This window comes from Rhinatrema bivittatum, chromosome 6, assembly GCF_901001135.1.
Source record: "Rhinatrema bivittatum chromosome 6, aRhiBiv1.1, whole genome shotgun sequence".
NCBI lineage: Eukaryota > Metazoa > Chordata > Amphibia > Gymnophiona > Rhinatrematidae > Rhinatrema > Rhinatrema bivittatum.
In genome coordinates this window covers 253056076-253075218 of record NC_042620.1, presented here as the reverse complement: position 1 = coordinate 253075218, position 19143 = coordinate 253056076, and the positions used below count along the sequence as shown (strand labels likewise).

The following is a 19143-nucleotide window of genomic DNA, read 5'->3' as shown; positions in this document are numbered from 1 at the left end:
GGAGCTTCTCCTGTACCAGCCCCGTTCCCTACAGGTTGAACCCTTGAGTTCCAGAGGCCAGCAGGACTGAGGTGAATGTCCCTAGGGGCAGTGAGGGGTGAATGGCCAGTGACGGCTAGAGTCAGGGCAGGCAGCAGGCAAGAGCGTGGTGAGGTCCATAGCCAAGGCCAGATCTAAATGAGTAAGCAGAAGAACTGGAAGGGTACAGAGTAAGGGCAAGGCTAGACAGAGCAAAGCTGGAACATGGCAGAAACAGGAAAGCAGCATAGCTGCAACACATATTGCAAGGATTTCAGGGAACATGTTGCGAGGCATCTGTCAGGAGTTTAAATATCCAGCCATGTTAATATCATTGGAAGGATCGTAGAGTTCTTTCCTGTCATAGGCCCAGAAAAGAGAGAAATTTGCACACGCCTATGAAAGGTGCAGCGCAAATTGGAAGACATGGCAGCGTCCCCATTGTGAGGTAGTCCTGGCGGCGTGTTAGGGTCCAGCAGTTCTGCAAGTAAGTGTGGCTGGTTTCTGGCCTCCCCGCGACAATCAAAATGTTATACAGATTTTGATGAAGGATGTGAGCGTGGCACTGCCTGCATGGATCCTCATCATCATGGATGCGAGCTTCTGAGGTTTGGGAGTACACTTTCTGGGTTAGATAGCTTAGGATGTTTTGGTCTCAGGAGGAAGCATGCTGGTCCATCAACTGGTGTTAAACCAGGACTATAAGATTAGTTCTCCTGCAGTGAATCTCATGGCAACACAAGAATGCCAAAGTTTGCCACTTCAGCCTTCATAGGGAGTTGGAATCTGAAGGCATATATCCTCTGGTTCAGCCTTGGCCAAGGGTGGAGGTGGTGTGCGTTTTCTCGCAGGACAAGCAGGATGGTAGTCCTCATATATGGGTGACATCACAGGATGGAGCCCAATCACAGAACACTTTTGTCAAAGTTTCTAGAACTTTGACTGGCACCTACTGGGCATGCCCAGCATGGCACTAACCCAGCAGCCAGAATGGGTCTCCCTTCAGTCTTCTTTTTTCCGCGCAGCAGTGCCACGCGGTTAAGGAGCTCCGCAGAGATTCCTGACAGGAATTTTCCTCACGGAATTACTGAAAACTTTCTTAACCCACAGGGGTCCCTCCTTCAACCTTTTCAAGCCGTGGTACTCCGGTGAGTTTTTTACTCTCTTTCGGTCGATTCCCATCGAGTTTGGCCCTCGCGGCCTACTGGCCGTCTACCGTACCGCCGCTCAAATATTTGAAGGCCATGGTGTCGGGGTTCCGTCTGTGCCCGGACTGTAACCGCACCATATCCATAACAGACCCTCTTAAGGTCTGTGTAATGTGTCTCGGATGTGAGCACGATTTCCTGACCTGCACCAAATGTGCTCTAATGACACCAAAAGGTTGCAAGGCCAGAATGGAAAAGATGGAACTTCTCTTCCGTGCTCAAACCCCAACATATAGTCTATTGCATCCACGTTGTCAGAACCGGCACCATCCACTTTGCACCAGTATCGACCACCCGCCGGTGACCGTCTGGCATTGACGACTTCTTGGCCTTCAACTCCCTCTATTCCCCCTCAGGACCGAGGGGATCGTAGAGAGAGACATCGACATCAGAAGTCTCGACCATTGAGGGAGCGAAATCATCGACCTTGCCATTGTCCGAGCCGCCGGTGAAGAAACCCTGTCCACAAAAGGCACTGACCTTTTCTGCGACTGGGTCACTGAGGGAACCCTCACCCGGACAGGTATCTGGAGCCGCGACTCTGCCTTTAACGGTGGTCCCTCCGGCTATGCCTCTGCCGCCTCCTCCCCTTTCGGAGCCGGGGCTAATTGCACCAGGTCTCCGTGTAGAACTGGACCGGATGGTAACGGAGGCCATTGACAAGGCAATGCATAGACTACAAGTTCCTCCGACACCGGTGCTGATTGTGGAGCCGACCATCGACCCGATTCCGGCAGCGTTTGCCCCGCTGCTCTTGAAGATGGAAGTGCTTATTGCCGCTTTACCACCGATGGATCTCGGGTCACCGATGGCTCCGGTGCCCTCTCCTCTTACTTTGTCATCGAGAGGAGAAACACCGTTCCGCATCCCTCCATCGGGAGTCTTACCAATGCCTCAGCCATCGATGCTGATGCGTCCGCCACCAATCCATCCATCGATGTCCTCGATGCCTGCACCGGTGCCTTCAATGCCTTCATCGGTGCCTCCAGTTCTTCCTTCGATTCCTTCAGAGCCTAGACCTGGACCTTCAGGAATTCCGCCCCGTCCCCCTCTGGTTCCTAGATGGGCAGGTGCTGATCCTGATGATACCTGGACTGATGATTCTTCACCAGACACCGATGACGTGCCTTCACCCCCGTCTCCTACTGAAAGCAGAAAGCGTTCTCCTCCAGAGGGCCTTTCCTTCATAAATTTTGTGAAGGAGATTACTGAATTGGTTCCCTTCCAATTACAGACTGAACAAGTTGACAGGCATCAAATGATGGAGCTGTTGCAATTCCTGGATGCTCCCAAGGAAATAACCTCCATCCCTATTCACCAGGTTCTTCTGGATCTCCTCAAAAAGAACTGGGAACACCCTGGCTCTGTTGGTCCAGTCAACAGGAAGGCTGACACCACTTATTTGGTACAGTCAGCCCAAGGTTTTCAAAAACCTCAGTTAGATCACCAATCTGTGATTGTAGAATCTGCCCAAAAGAGGGCAAGGAGATCGAAACCCAACTCTTCATTTCCCCCAGGCAAAGAGCAGAAATTTCTAGATGCCATTGGTCGCCGTGTCTTCCAAGGCTCAATGCTCATCTCCCAAATTGCCGCTTATCAGCTCTATTTGACCCAATACAACAGGGTCTTATTTAAGCAGATACAAGAATTGACAGACTCTCTGCCTCAACAGTTCCAAGATCAACTTCAAACCCTAGTGAACAAGGGCTTTGAGGCAGGCAAGCATGAGATAAGATCATCATACAATATCTTTGACACTGCTACCAAGGTATCTGCAGCTTCTATTTCGGCAGGAAGATGGGCCTGGCTCAATTCTCAAATACAGGACAAATTATCCGACCTGCCCTGTGCAGGAGACAATCTGTTTGGCGAGCAGATTCAACGGATGGTGGCGGAACTCAAGGACCATCATGAGACCCTGAGACAGCTCTCTGATGCCTTCTGAGTATTCCTCAAAACAGCCTCTCCGAAAGGACACTAAGAAGTCATTCTTCCGTCCGAAGAAATCCTACCCTCCACCGTCTAGAACTCGTGCTACGAGACCTTTCCAAAAATCCCAGTCTTGTCAACTATGAAAACAAAAGCCTCAAGCAACTCCTCAGCCGGACCCTGCTTCCCGTTTTTGTCTCCTGCATAGGGAGCAGCAGCCAGCTTCCACTGCCACAGATACCAGTGGGAAGTCGATTGTGCCATTTGAACAACAGATGGCACTCAATCACCTCAGACCAGTGGGTCCTGGCGATAATCGTTCAAGGTTATCATGTGAATTTTCTCTCCATTCCACCGGACTCCCCACCTCTACCGATGTGGTAAACATCTGACCACTCCATCCTTCTGGAACAGGAGGTCTCCCTCCTCCTCCAGGCCAAAGCAATAGAACCAGTACCCTACTCTCAGCACGGTCTAGGGTTCTATTCCCGGTACTTTCTAATCCCCAAAAAATCGGGAGGCTTTCGTCCAATTCTGGACCTACGTGCCTTCAAGTACCTCCATCGAAAAAAGTTCAAAATGGTAACCTTGGGTTCTCTTCTTCCTCTTCTGCAAAGAGGAGAATGGCTCTGCTCTCTAGACCTCCAGGTCGCATGCACACACATTGCGATAACTCCATCTCATCGCAGATACCTGAGATTTCTGGTAGGCCCCAAGCACTATCAGTACCGAGTGCTTCCATTCGGTCTCGCGTCTGCATCACGAGTCTTCACAAAATGCCTCATAGTAGTTGCAGCCTTCCTCAGGACTCAAGGTGTTCACATCTACCCCTATCTAGAGGATTGGTTGATCAGGGCTCCCACTCAGCAAACTGCTCTGTCGTCCCTACATCTTACCTTACACACTCTGATTTTGCTAGTATTTCTCGTCAACTACGACAAATCGTACTTAGTCCCATCTCAAACTTTATCATTCATAGGGGCAGACTTGGACACCTTGCAAGCAAAAGCTTTTCTGCCTAGACAGCAAGCTCTCACTCTCATCTCTCTCACACACCAGCTACAGTCGCAACACCGCACGACTGCACACCACTTCCTCATCCTGCTGGGATACATGGCGTCCTCAGTTCAGGTTACCCCAATGGCCCGCTTGGCCATGAGAGTCATGCAGTGGACTCTAAGGTCACAATGGACTCAATCCATTCAGCCCCTGTCGACCATTGTCCACGTCACAGACTCACTCAGTCAGTCTCTAGCTTGGCGGAAAAATCAGGTCAATCTCCGCCAAGGCTTGCCCTTCCAGGCTCCAGACCCTCAGATAATTCTCACCACTGATGCTTACAACATCGGCTGGGGAGCCCATGTGGCCGAACTGCAGACACAAGGATCTTGGTCTCCAGAGGAAGCCAAACACCAAATGAATTTCCTGGAGCTTCGAGCAATCAGATATGCTCTCAGGGAATTTCAGGATCGCCTGTCCAATCAAGTCATCCTGATTCAGACGGACAACCAGGTGGCCATGTGGTACATCAACAAACAGGGAAGGACGGGCTCCTACCTTCTGTGTCAGGAAGCTGCACGTATATGGGCGGAGGCCCTCTCCCACTCGATGTACCTCAGGGCCACCTACTTGCCAGGAGTGGACAATGTGTTGGCAGACAAGCTGAGTCGCACCTTTCAGCCGCACGAGAGGTCTCTCATCCCCTCAGTGGCGGACTCGATCTTCCAACAATGGGGTTACCCTCCTATAGATCTCTTTGCGTTATTTCAAAACCGCAAAGTAGAGAACTTTTGCTCTTTCACTTGCAGCCAACACTCTCAGCCAAGAGATGCGTTCTCCCTCTCATGGGCGACCAGTCTCCTATATGCATTCCCTCCACTTCCACTTCTCTCAAAGACTCTTGTGAAGTTACGTCAGGACAAGGGAACCATGATTCTGATAGCACCTCACTGGCCACGCCAAATGTGGTTTCCAATACTTTAGGATCTCTCCATTCGCAGGCACATTCCCTTGGGAAAGGACCCGCTTATGATCACTCAAAACGACGGGTGCCTACACCACCCCAATCTTCAAGCCTTGTCCCTGACGGCCTGGATGTTGAAAGGTTAATTCTTCAGCCACTTAACCTTTCGGAACCAGTTTCCTTTGTCCTGATTGCTTCGCGGAAGCCTTCCACGAGAAAATCCTACCTTTACAAATGGAACAGGTTTAAGTCATGGTGCTCTTCTCAATCCCTTGACCCCTTTACCTGTCCCACCATGAAATTTCTAGACTATCTCTGGCACTTGTCAGAATCAGGTCTAAAAACTTCTTCCATCAGAATGCATGTCAGTGCGGTATCCGATTTCCATAAAGGTATCAGGGACATTCCTATTTCAGTACAGCCCCTCGTAACACGTTTTCTGAAGGGCTTGCTCCACCTCAAGCCTCCACTGCGTCCCCCTGCCCCTTCTTGGGACCTCAACCTAGTTTGGGTCGGCTCATGAAACCACCGTTCGAGCCTCTCCATTCCTGTGATCTTCGCTATCTCACATGGAAAGTGATTTTCCTTTTGGCAATCACTTCTGCTCACAGAGTTAGTGAGTTACAGGGTCTAGTTACCTATCCGCCTTGCACTAAATTTCTGCAGGACCGGGGCAGTACTCCGCAGTCACCCTAAGTTCTTACCTAAGGTAGTATCGGAGCTTCATATCAATCAATCCATTATACTACCTACCTTTTTTCCCAGGCCCCATTCCAATCCAGGAGAACAGGCTCTGCATACCCTTGACTGTAAACGGGCTCTAGCTTTCTATCTAGACTGTACAGCTGCCCACAGAAAAAGCACTCAATTGTTTGTCTCTTTCCATTCCATCAAATTGGGGCAGCCTGTGGGTAAGCAGACTCTCTCCTCCTGGTTAGCGGACTGCATATCCTTTTGCTATCAGCAAGCAGGCATTCCACTTCAAGACCGTGTTAAAGCACACTCTGTGAGGGCCATGGCGACTTCAGCAGCACACCTACGTTCGGTGCCGCTTCCTGACATTTGCAGGGCTGCAACCTGGAGTTCTCTCCATACCTTTACAGCCCATTATTGCTTGGACAAAACCGGAAACAAGATTCCATCTTCGGCCAGTCTGTCTTGCGCATCCTATTTACAACTTGACGTACCAACACCCTTCCGCCTGCTCGTTGGGGTTCAGGTGCCCTATGCCAAATTCAACCCCAGTCCTAGTGCCTTGCACACCTGGGTACATTTGGCGCATACTTGGACATCCTCAGCTCGGTACTCACCCATATGTGAGGACTACCACCCTGCGTGTCCTGTGAGAAAGCAGAGTTGCTTACCTGTGACAGGTGTTGTCATAGGACAGCAGGATGTTAGTCCTCATGAAACCCGCCCGTCACCCCGCAGTGTTGGGTTCCTTACGTTCCTTACGTTTCTTACTTTTTTATGGCACTTCCATTAGCTTTTCAACAAGATTGAAGGGGAACCCCTGCTGGCTGCAGTGTTAGTGCCGTTCTGGGCATGCCCAGTAGGTGCCAGTGAAAGTTCTAGAAACTTTGACAAAAGTGTTCTGTGATTGGGCTCCATCCTGTGATGTCACCCATATGTGAGGACTAACATCCTGCTGTCCTGTGAGAACACCTGTTACAGGTAAGCAAAATTTGCTTTCTCCGTGGACCCTGATAGGAAGGAGCTTGAGAAGAAAAAAGGTCTGACCGTGTTGAGTTTTCCACTGATTTTTCCTCCTGTGTGTTATGTTATTTTTCCTTTTTTTTTTTTTTTTTTTTTTTTAATATAAAATTGAAATTGGGGGAGAAACCCTGAAAGTGAAGGTCCCTATGAATTCTGTAAGGAGTGGTGGTTTCTCCATGGTGAGTGAATGTGTCTAGCATTTTAGCCTTTTTTAAGCAGAGCCTGGATAAAGGTTTGGCTGTGAATTCTTTTAAGAGTTCAGCTAACTGCTATTTCTTGTAGAGGTAGAGTACAAGGAGTCTCGAGGGCTTCCTATCTGGATATTGTTCATTTTTCTTAGAGGAGTGAAGAGACTAGCCCCACTTTAAGACCAGTGGTTCCAAAATGATCTGTTTGATTATCCAGGTTCTAGTTGCTTTTCCTTTTGAGACTCTCAAGTATACTTCTATCAAAGACTTTATTTTTGAAGGCAGTTTTTCTAGTGGAGGTCTGTTTGATCAGGCATGTTACTGAGCTTTAGACTCTGTCCTGTAAGCATTCTTTTGTGATCTTTTCTTTTGGATTCTGTGTATTTATGGATAATTCCCTTTTTACTGAAGGTGTTTTCAATTTTTCATCTGAATCGGATCATTTCTCTGCCAGTCTTCACTAAAGAAGAGTGTTGGGGCATAACAGGTCCTTAAAATTTATGGATGTCTGGGTCTTCCTTAGATAGTAGGAGATCACTAATTCATTTCAGTGGTTGGATAGGTTGGTTGTTTTGTTTGGAGGACCACATAAGGGCAAGGCAGCCTCTAAGACAACCTTGTCTACATGGATTGAAGAAACAATCACTTCAGCATATTTGCTTAAGGATTGTCAGGTTGCAGAAGTTCTTCAGGTTCATTCTATTAGTGTAATCATCTTCCTGGGTGGAGACTATGGCTATAGCACCGGAAGACATTGTCAGAGCAGCCATCTGGTTGTCTTTATAATTCTTTTTCTAAACGTTATGGATTGGATATGTATGCTATCGAGCTGGGGTTCTCAGAGTAGCTCTTATTTCCTCCCTTCCAGATTAGTTGGGATTTGGCATTTCCCACTGGTGTAGCAGGATGATAAGGAAGGAAAAACTTTTCTTCCTTGTTAATTTCCTTTCCTTGAGGCCTACCTCACCAGGAAGTTGGGCCCTAGTTACAGGAGAGGAGCTGTTTCTTTTAGATCAATGAGGAGCACAGGTGTGCTTTCACAGAACTGTGCATTTTCATGTGTTTTCTTGTTCATGTTTGTATTCTGTCTTCTAGTATTTGGAGAGCCAATTTTTCTCAGAGGATCCTGCTCCAAGTTCTTGGAATATAGTTAGTTTGCTTAATTTGGATCATGATCAGGGTTCTGTAATTAGAAAACTGCCCCCCTCCCTCCACACACATACACAGGGCTGCTTCACTTGTAGGGACTCTGGTTTTCAGTTTTTATTTTATTTTTCTTGGGATCTCAAATTTAAAACAAACAAAGCTTTGGAAAATGACATTTTTCCTTTGATTTTTCTCCTGTGTGTTATAACAATCATTTTGCCACTGTTTTGTTTTGTTTTTTTTGTATTTTTTTAGCATTGAAAACAAAGGTCCCTAACCTCATGGTGGTATCAAAGACAACTGTGCTCTCTGCTACCACCTTACAAGGAGGAATAACCCACTAGTCCGTACTGGTGTAGTAGAACTGAAGGAAAGGAAATTAACAGATTAAAATATTTCTACTTAGTGTGCCAGCAGAGGGGATCCTTCTTTCTACTTCACATAGTAGCCCTCTCAAAGGACTGCCCATCTTGCCCAGCCCCTCTGATAACCTTGGCTATAGTTTCTTTTATAATGAAAAATTTCAGGATAATCTCTGTTTACAAGCATTGCTGAGTTAGCCTTTACATCCCTGGATGATGACATCTGATGGCATCAAACAGACTCATCTTTCTACTCAGTAAAAATTTACCATTGAGCATGCACGGGAGTTCCTGTGCATTAGCCTTGTCAACCATTCAGTTTTTGTCTGAGCTTCTTCATGAATGTGTACCCTTTTCTCATCTTTTCGCTAAAATCTGTTATTGGAATTTTTGTTTTGTTTTGGTTTTTTTGCTTTGTGTGCTTCCTTGGCAGCTCCTCAACAGTACGTCTCAGCTCCCATAAAAACCAAAAAATATATATCTGGATCTTTGATTCCAAGAAGATCACATGCAATGGCTTCAAAGCCTGCACCTGTGGCTGCAAGATATCCATCAACAGTGGTACCAGACTGCAAATCTAATTGCTGTGACTGTGGTTGGATGTCACCTAGATCCCATCGGAACCAGGCTTGGAGGATAAAGGAGCTCTGCGGGTCTTTGAAGAGATGGAGCAGTTCTTCTTGGAGCGGGGCCACTGGCAGGGATCCTCCACTTTTGGCATCGGACTCTGGATCTGCTATAGCCCAGGGTCGAGAGGTGTTGGGCCGAAAAGGTGATCCCAATTGCTTATTGTCCCTGCTTGTGAGTTTAATTTGGTCTTGAGGCCCTAGCGGGGGCTCCCTTTGAACTCTTGAGGCAGATTTCCTTGAAGGATCTGTCCCTGAAGGTGGTTTTTCTGGTAGCTTTTTGTTCCGCGGGGCATGTTTTGGAGCTTCAGGCCTTAACCTGTCATGATCCCTTCTTTGTGATTTTGGTGGATGTGGTGGTGATCTGCCCTGTTCCTTTCTCCCAAAGGTGAACTCTCCTTTTTATATCAATCAGGCCTTCTGGCTTTTTCCTGGGAGCAGTGCAGAGTGGAGTATCGTTCTCTCCATTGTTTGGATATGTGAAGGTTGGTTATTCGCTACCTGGAGGTGACCACCTTCTGTAAATCCAACAGGCTGTTTGTCCTATTCAGTGGTCCATGTAAGGAAGAAGCGGCGTTGAAATCTACTCTGGCCCGCTGGATAAAGTAAGATACTGAATTGGCTTATGTGTTGAAGGACAAGAGGCCTCCAGAGTTGATACGAGCACACTCCACCATGGCATTTTCAGCATCCTGAGTGGGGATGCATGCACTTACACGGGTGGCCACTTAGTCCTCATTGCATACCTTTGTGAAACGCTATTGACTGGATGTGATGGCAGAGTTCACACTATATAGGACTGGGGTTCTCCAAGCAGCTCTCACTTCTGTCCACCTGTGTTGATAGAACTTTGGTATTTCCCCACTCATCAGGGTGGATTGGTGCAGCAGGACGAGATAAAGAAATTTTCTTACCTGCTAATTTCCTTTATCCTAGGACAAGCAGGATGCTAGTCCTCACATATGGGTGACATCATTGATGGAGCCCTATTGCGGAAAACTTTGTCAAAGTTTCTAGAAACTTTTGACTGGCCCTGTGAGGCTACTGAGCATGCCCAGCATGCCATGATATTCTCTGCCACAGGGGTCTTCCTTCAGTCTTTGTTTTTCCGCTCTGCTGTAGGCATCGTGGAGCAGGAGTCTTTGTGAATTTCCTCATGGTTTTTTGTCTGACTAAAAATCAGATTTCACATTTTCTCCCACATCGGGATTTCTTAGGTTTCCACCAGCTGGTGAGTAAATCTTTGTCTCGTTTTTACTCTGAGTAAAATTTTTTCCTCTCACGTTTCTTCTCATTTCATCGACTGCTGTCGATGTTAAAATGGCCACGGGATTTAAAAAATGTCCCATCTGTAATCGGACAATGCCCATTACAGACCCACACCTTGAGTGTGTGCTTTGTTTAGGGGAAAAACATGATGTAACAACCTGCCCCAGATGTGCAGAAATGACCGCAAAGGGAAGAAAAGCCCGCCAAGAAAAGATGGAGCACTTATTCCATCTACAACTTCTGACATCTCTTTCAACATCGACTAAATAGTCTCCGGCCGGAGTCTCAAAACGCATAATTTTGAAAAAACGTCGTCTGGAAGGGTCCGGGGACCATCCATTGCCAACATCATCAAGAGCATCGACAAAGTCAGCGACCGAACACCGTTCAAAGCACCGCCATCGGCACAGACACCCATCGATATCAGAGGAGCTTCTCTCCCCGGAGGAATCGACCGCGAAACGGCCTAGAATCCAGGAAACACCGGTATCTCTGGCACCAAGGCCTTCATCCCATGGAGACGCACCAGTTGTCGAACCTCCACAGGGCTCTGTGGAAGGAACATAAGACACCTCCACCGCCACCGCATACAGCTGCACTGCCTGCACCAGCTATTACGCAGGAATTGTTGGATTTCATCCATCAAGCGGTGCTCCAGGCCGTAAAGGATCAACAGATGTCGATTCCGGCGCTTTCGCAAATGCTGGTTCCCGAACCAATGCTGGTGCCTGCACAGATGCCAGCACCACAGCCTAAGTCGATGCCGAGGCGACCATCGATACAGACACAGATTCCATCACCGATGCCTGACCCGATGCCATCGTTGCCGATGTCACCTGGGGCTCCAGGACATCCTGAAGTTGCGCTGTACCAACTTCTCATGAAGAAATTTGATGAAATCGTCTGTGCCATTCCATCCAAGCCACGAGAAGACATTCCTGGACGGATACCTATAGATGATCCGCAGCCAGGTCCTTCTGGACTTCCTCGTCCACCAAGATCTTTTCCAATGTCTCCACATCAGGACGATCCATATGATACATGGGATGACGGGCATACAGACACTTCCTCTGAAGGATTTATGTCAGATCCTTCCCCTCCAGAACAAAGGAAGAAATCGCCACCGGATGATTTATCCTTCTCAAACTTTGTTCAGGATATGGTGGACACCATACCCTTCACCCTGGTAACTGAGGAAGATGCTAGACACCAAACACTGGAGGTCCTCCAATTTGTGGATCCTCCAAAACAAGTATTAGCCATACCTGTCCATGAAGTCCTCCTAGACTTACAGCATAGACTCTGGGAGCACCCATGCTCAGTACCTGCTATCAATAAAATAGTGGACACTACTTATTTGGTATAGTCTGTTCCCGGCTACCAAAAAGCACAACTTCCACACCAATCAGTGGTTGTGGAATCCGCACAAAAGAAATCGAAAAGGATAAGGCCGCATTCCTCCATTCCTCCAGGCAAGGATCATAGATTCTTGGATTCCCTGGGTAGGAAAATTTATCAAGGAGCCATGTTAAATACGAGAATTTCATCATATCAGTTATACATGACTCAATATCAAAGGAATCTGTGGAAACAAATGCAAGAATTTTCAACTTCATTACCACAGCAATATCAGGAAGCAGCCCAAACAATTAATCACAAAGGACTTGAAGCTGGAAAGCATGAAGTCAGAGCCGCTTATGATGGTTTTGAAACAGCCTCCAGGGTAGCGGCCTCTGGTATAAGGGCGAGACGTTGGGCATGGCTTAAAGCCTCAGACCTCAAGCCTGAAGTCCAGGAAAAGTTAGTTGACTTACCATGTATTGGTGACAACCTTTTTGGTTCTAAAGTGCAAGATGTTGTAGCACAATTAAAAGAACACACAGAAACCCTGCACCAACTATCGTTAGTTCCACAGGATTCTGCTACCCAGTCATCTCGCCGGCCTCCAAGAAAAGAATCTAGGCGACCCTTCTATCGACAGAGGCATTATTACCCTCCAGCATCAAGGGGCAGATCTACTAGGCCGCAGCAAAGAGCTCAGCCCAGACAACCTAGGGCGGCTAGGCCTCAACCTCCGCCGCAGACGGGACCGGCTGCAGGCTTTTGAGGCTTTTTCCAGAGACCAAAGCCATCTTTTCAATCCTCAAACAGATCTTCCAGTAGGAGGCAGAGTATCCTCCTTCTACAACCATTGGTTACAAATAACAGACCAATGGGTACTCTCGAGGTTACCAACTCAATTTCTTCTCAACTCCAAGAGATTCTCCTCCAAGACCTCATCCTCTAAGTGAAAATCACATAATCCAATTACAAGTAGAATTATCCACCCTTCTGAGAGCCAGAGCTGTAGAGCTGGTGCCTCGGACTCAGCAGGGCAGAGGATTCTATTCCCGCTATTTCCTCATTCCAAAGAAAACCGGAGGCCTACGTCCCATCCTAGACCTCAGAAATCTCAACAAATTTCTGAAGAAAGAAAAGTTCAGGATGGTTTCTCTAGGCACCATGCTTCCACTTCTTCAAACAGGAGATTGGCTTTATTCTCTGGATCTTCAAGACACGCTCACATACCAATATGCCTTCTTCATCGCAAGTATCTGCACTTCATGGTGGGTCATCAACATTTCCAGTACAGAGTACTACCATTCGGACTTGCCTCTGCTCTCAGAGTATTCACCAAATGTCTGGCAGTAATAGCAGCACACTTGCTCAAGGAAAGTGTCCATGTCTTTCCCTATTTAGACGACTGGCTCATCAGAAGTCAATCTCAACAAGGAGCTCTGGCTTCCCTCAGTCGAACACTCCATGGGCTTTCTCATCAATTATCAAAAGTCCCATCTCATTCCGTCTCACCTGCTTCAATTCATAGGAGCAGAATTGAACACCATACTTTCAAAAGCTTTTCTACCCGGGGATCGGGCAGACACACTTTCCCTACTGGCAAACTCGCTTCACTCAAAGAAACAAGCAACAGCTCATCAGTTTCTAACCTTACTAGGTCTCATGGCCTCCACAGTTCGTCACCCCTATGGCAAGACTAGTCATGAGGGAACTCAATGGACTTTAAGATCACAATGGATCCAAGCCATTCAACCACTGTGTTCTCCAATTCAAGTAACCCAATTCAAGAATCAACAAAGAGTCTCCCCCAGTAGCGGCCAAGCAAGGAGTTCCCCAGGGTTCTTCACTCTCGCCGACCCTGTTCAACATATATCTTCTCCCCCTATGCCAACTACTCAATAACCTCAACCTCACCTATTTCATTTATGCGGACGATGTGCAGATCCTAATCCCCATCAAGGATCCCATCTCCGATACTCTAAACTATTGGAATTCTCTCCCGCCAGATCTCCGCCAGGAACATAGCCATGTTTTTAATTTTTTTCTGAATGTGATATGACAGTTTGCCCAAGCATATCCTTGAAGAAGCCTTACGGTAACCCTCACGGACCAACACCCCACGGTTGCGTCCTCTTCCCACCTCACAAAGGAACTGTTTTCTGCTAACTGCGCTCTTATATAACTTGCCTAATCGACTCAACTGTGTAAATTGTATATAATTTTTACCATGTAAGCAATTGCTCTCTGCTTACATGCACTGCTCTCCAGTTAGAAATTGTTAATCTATCTCTTTTTTCTAACAACCTTGTTCCACTTTCCCTGTTGTAATGTAACTTTTTTGCTTTCAGTGTTAACTGGTTTACCCCCTAGTTTATTGTAAACCGGTACGATAAGACCTGGTCTTGACTCTGGAGTTTCTCTGTGCATGGTTCCCTCGTTTCTCCCGAAGGTGGTTTCTTGGTTTCATTTAAATCATTCTGTGGATCTTCCCTCCTTTGTGGGTATCGACGGGGTGGATCCAGGATCGAGGGATCTGAAGAAGTTGGATGTGCGTAGAACGTTGTTACGATACTTGGAAGTGACTAATAACTTTCGTTTATCGGATCATCTTTTTGTGCTTTGTCAGGGTCCAAAAAGGGGCAATATGGCCTCCAAGGACACCATTTCTCGTTGGTTGAAAGAGGCCATAGGCTGCTCATACCTACTCAGTGGTAGGCCCATCCCACAGGGTCTCAAGGCTCATTCGACGCAGGCCTAGGCAGCTTCCTGGGCGGAGTGTATGCGGATTTCTCTGCAGGAGATTTGCAGGGCTGCAACTTGGAAATCTTTGCATACCTTTGTGCGTCATTATCGTCTGGATGTCCAGGGCTCAAGGGAAGGCAATTTCGGAGCAGGCGTATTACAAGCGGGCCTCTCCGGATCCCATCCCAAGTAGTCTCAGCTCTGGTACATCCCAGGAGTCTGGACTGATCCGGTACATACAGGGAAAAGAAAATTAGGTCTTACCTCCGATAACTTTCGTTCCTGTAGTACCAAGGATCAGTCCAGAGTCCCACCCTCAATAGCTTCTCAGTCTCGGAGAGCCCGCTGTGTTTCCTTATGGGAGGTTTTTGGGGGGCTTTCCGGTTGTTCAGCAATTATCTGTATTTTTTGTTCTCTGGGGCAGGTCTCTCGTTGGGGACAGTGAGCCCAGGGCTCTCCGGTTAAGCTTCCAGTATTTAGTTAGTGTTTAGTTTCAGGGCAATCTGCTTTGACATTACGTTATACTGATAGGCTGTGGGTGGCACCCTGGTATATATACAGAGCCTGACAAGTTTTGCTCTGTCTCCATATGCTGGTGCGGGGGCAAAACCCAGGAGTCTGGACTGATCCTTGGTACTACAGGAACGAAAATTATCGGCCGTAAGACCTAATTTTCTTATCATTCTCTGCATCCAGTGCAGAAAAAAGCTTATACTGCTATGGAGCTCATCATACTTTTATGAAGCATTTCAGAACAGATAAATGAACCTTGGCAGATGCAGTTGTAATAAATTTTTCATGCTGCTGTCAACCCACCAAAGGAGTTACTGTTAAGATGTGTTCTTACTGGCTGAGAAGCTGGAATTAGTAGATGAGGAAAAAAGAGCATTCGGGTGCCCTTTAGTGGCTGAGCTGGTGTCATATACTCTCTAAAGAGCATGCATATACTGTCTTGACTGTTGGAATTAATAGAATGAAAATCTACAGTAAGGATAATGTCTCTTAAGCCTGTAAATGGGGCATGTGAGTTCTAATATCTCCCCATGTATTTTCCCTTCATTTCAGATGGGGACTTTCAGCCACATGAGGAAGATGATGATGAGGAGACAATTGAAGTGGAAGAGCAACAGGAGGGGAATGATGCAGAAACACAGTGGCAGGAGGTTGAACTGTTGAGGAAGGAGAGTGAACTTCCTCTGGAGGAGCTACTACAGTCCTTGGCACCACAGATGCTGGCCAACTCCCACCATGCCCCAAGTTTTACTAGTGAAGAGGATGAGGATGAAGAGGGGAAACCAACCAAGACTTTGAAGGTGTGCTACAAGCCTCTGCCATAGAAAATAAATAGGGAAAAACTAGTCACTTTGTGCCCGATGTATTAAGGCTTTTCCCATTTTGTTTCTGTGGCAGAAATGCTTAGTTATATTGGCCCTTTAAATCTCAAGAACTTGGGGGTAGGGTGGGAAATGGGCAGCGCCTAATGAAGCTGTCAGGTTTAAAACGAACTGATCTACTTCACGTGACATCTAGTCAACATGTGGAACTGATTGTAACAGTGCATGGTGGATGATATGTTAATGTTCGAAAAGGGTTTAGACAATTTCATGCATCAGTCATAGGCTATTTAGCTTAAGTCTGAGATATTACATTTGATTCACCTTATTGTTGGTCCATGACTACTGGAATCTGAATGAGAATGTTGGAATAGATGCTTCCTTTTAGGGTTGCTGTTTTCCAGAGTCCCAGAAAGCATGCTGAGCTGGCTTGACATGGGTTCTGATCCAATATTGTAGTTCATATGTTCTTAAATTGTGCTCTGCATTTAAGCTAAGTAGAGAACACCTTTTATACTGTATTGTCCCATAAACTGCAGTATTTCAAATTGTAGGTGTGCCCACTTTTCTCAAACCTATTCCTTTTCCAGATGAAATCACCTATTCCTAGACAGGCCAGCAGTGAGAACCAGGAAGAGGAGGATGAGGAGTTCACAGCCAACGAAGAGGAAGGTGAGGTTGAATTTTTGTGCTAAGGGGTTTGAAGAGAGTGGGAGAACTAATACACTTTGAGACTACAACCCTTATGTTGTCTGTCCTCAGCTGAAGATGAAGAAGAGACAATTGAGGCAGAAGAAGAGCTGGCAGGAGAGGAGGATCATATGATGGAACTGGATCAGTTGGCAAAGGAAGGTGAGACTGTTTCTTCTGTAATCTGCCCTGTGGTAAAGCCTGCTAAAGGAGGCCTGGAGTGCGATTAATGAAGAAAGTAAACTCTCTTAAATCAATAATATCCATTTGGGGACCAATGACCTTGCTAGAAACAGCATCTAAAAAGGACCGATTTCCAGATTCTGGAGAAGCAGATAGGGCACATGGTGAAGACTATTGCCTTTACAGAAGTGTTACCTGTTTATGGAAAGGGGAAGATAAAGGCTTAGTCTTATAGACAGCTTCAGTACGTGGTCCAAAACCTGGAATAAGGAAGAGAATTTTGATTAGACTGGAGGATGGGGCAGAATATGAAACAACAAAAGGCTATATTGTGAAGATGAATTACATCTGTCTATGGCAGGAAAAAGGATCCTGAGAAATTCAAATCATATATCATGTGGGATTTAAACTAAAGGATGGTGGTGGCAGAAAAGTTGGACTATCACTTCTGACAAATACAGGAATTGGGTGAAGAAATTAACAAAAATCAACTCAATAGTCCATATTTAAACAAAAAGACAGAAAAGGTGTCCAGGAAGAGCAGCAAGCCGAGTGAGAAAAGCTGGAAAGCTATGAGCACAAATGCTTATAAAATTCTAGTTTCTTAGCGTGTAGCCAGATGGACTCAGGACCAATGGGTTATGCCCCCTAGACAGAGTAAGACTGCAGAGCTGATGTCACCGTACATATACCCCTGCAGTGACCTCAGCCCTCCAGTATTCTGTCTCCAGCAGATGGTGAAGTATCTCTCCCTATGGTGATTGCTGTACCTTTTGGAAGGAGAAAGTCTAGTTTGTAAATCGAGCCCTGCTCTCCTGCAGTGATTCCAAAAGGTCCCTTCCCCAGTTGAGAATTCCTGAGATGATTTTGAGATCCCTAAGAGGTGTGCTTGGTCCTGCCAAAGCCCTCTTCCCCTGCAGCTGGAGACTGTTTCTGTACTCAGCCAGTATGCGCTGAGACCAGGTAAGTTTATTTAAAAAAAAAAAAAAAGTTTACCTCCCAGTTCAGAGATGTTTGGAAGGGTTTTGGTAAGACTTCCTCCGGTCTCCTTGCTCGGTGTGGCGTACTGATGTTGTTCCTGATCCCATTGGGGTAAGGGGCAGTGGGCTTCCAAATGGGTTGAGTGGCTCCCTGATGGGCTTGGTCAGCACACTGTGTGGTAGGCTGCGGCGGCGCCATCTTGCGTGCGTTTTTGTGTGTGCCGTGTTGCCCTCCACAGAACGTTGGTATGCGCAGTGCGTTTCCTCTGTGCATGCACCGCGCATAACGTCGCATATGTAGATACGCACACAACATGGTAAGCGCAGAACACAGGAAGAGCCAGGTGCACAGGCTGTGCGTGCGCCTCGTGCCCTGCCTAGGTGCTCAAAATTAGTGTGCTTAAATTTTTAAGTGCGAGTCAATAGAAAGCAGTTACCGCTGCCAATGGTGCCAGAAGCCAAGAAACATAAGTGCCTTTCTCCCAGGATAAGCAGGATGATAGTCCTCACATGTGGGTGACGTCACTGGATGGAGCCCTATCACTGAAAACGTTCTGTCAAAGTTTCTAGAACTTTTGACTGGTACACTGAGCTTGCCCAGCATGCCATGATCCCTCGAGCCACAGGGGTCTTCCTTCAGTCTCTTTTTTGCTGCACTGCAGTTTGCTTCGCGGTTAGGAGCTCTGTGAGATTTCTCACACAATTTTCCTCACGGAAAAATCTAACAAATTCCTTCAGAAAAATATTCCCTCATTGGGATATATTTTCCTTTGTTCGGTGAGTAAAATCACTGTTCCTGGTCGGTACCGCTCCCAGCGTTTTCTCTGTGTCAGTCGACTGTTTTTGGGCCTCAACCTTTGCTATTATAGCAACAGGTTTCAGAAAATGTCCAGAGTGCCCCCAAACCGTAGATTACTGACCCACACGATGTTTGTGTACTGTGCCTCGGTTCAGCACACGTCTCCTCGACTTGTCCAAAATGTGCCCAGATGACTCCAAAAGGTAGGCGGGCTTGCCTTGAAAAGATGGAAACCCTATTTAAAATCCAACTGGTTCCATCGACGTCTATCCAGTCATCACCGGCAGGGGCATCGAAAAAATTGATCATAAAACCCCCGCCGGCAACATCAAGCTAGCGGTGACCGTCCGTCACCGACTCCATTGAAGTCATCGACATCTACCTTGAGATGACTAGGTCACCGATTCTAATCCACTTTCACCGATGCCTGGTTCATCAGGGCTCTCGGGACTGAGACGCCCGCAGTTTCCATCGATGCCCTCGGTACCACCGCTTCCATCGATGCCACCGCAACATCCATCGAGGCCATCGAAGATTCCATCGGTGCCAGAGTGTCCTACAATGCCAGGTTTCTTCCCTCATCCAAGATCTTAACCAGAGACCTTCTCTGATACCTGGGAAGACGTAGAAACTGACTCATCCACAGAGGATA

General features: G+C 47.0%; 1 protein-coding gene across 1 annotated transcript in view; it reads left to right on the top strand.

Annotated features, from left to right (window-relative positions):
- The window catches only part of SRCAP (Snf2 related CREBBP activator protein), an 845719-nt gene that overhangs the window by 230481 nt on the left and 596095 nt on the right, over positions 1 to 19143 (top strand). The window contains 3 exon segments of the mRNA XM_029606814.1: positions 15571 to 15818; positions 16430 to 16511; positions 16602 to 16691. Coding sequence (XP_029462674.1) covers positions 15571 to 15818; positions 16430 to 16511; positions 16602 to 16691 — 420 coding nt within the window.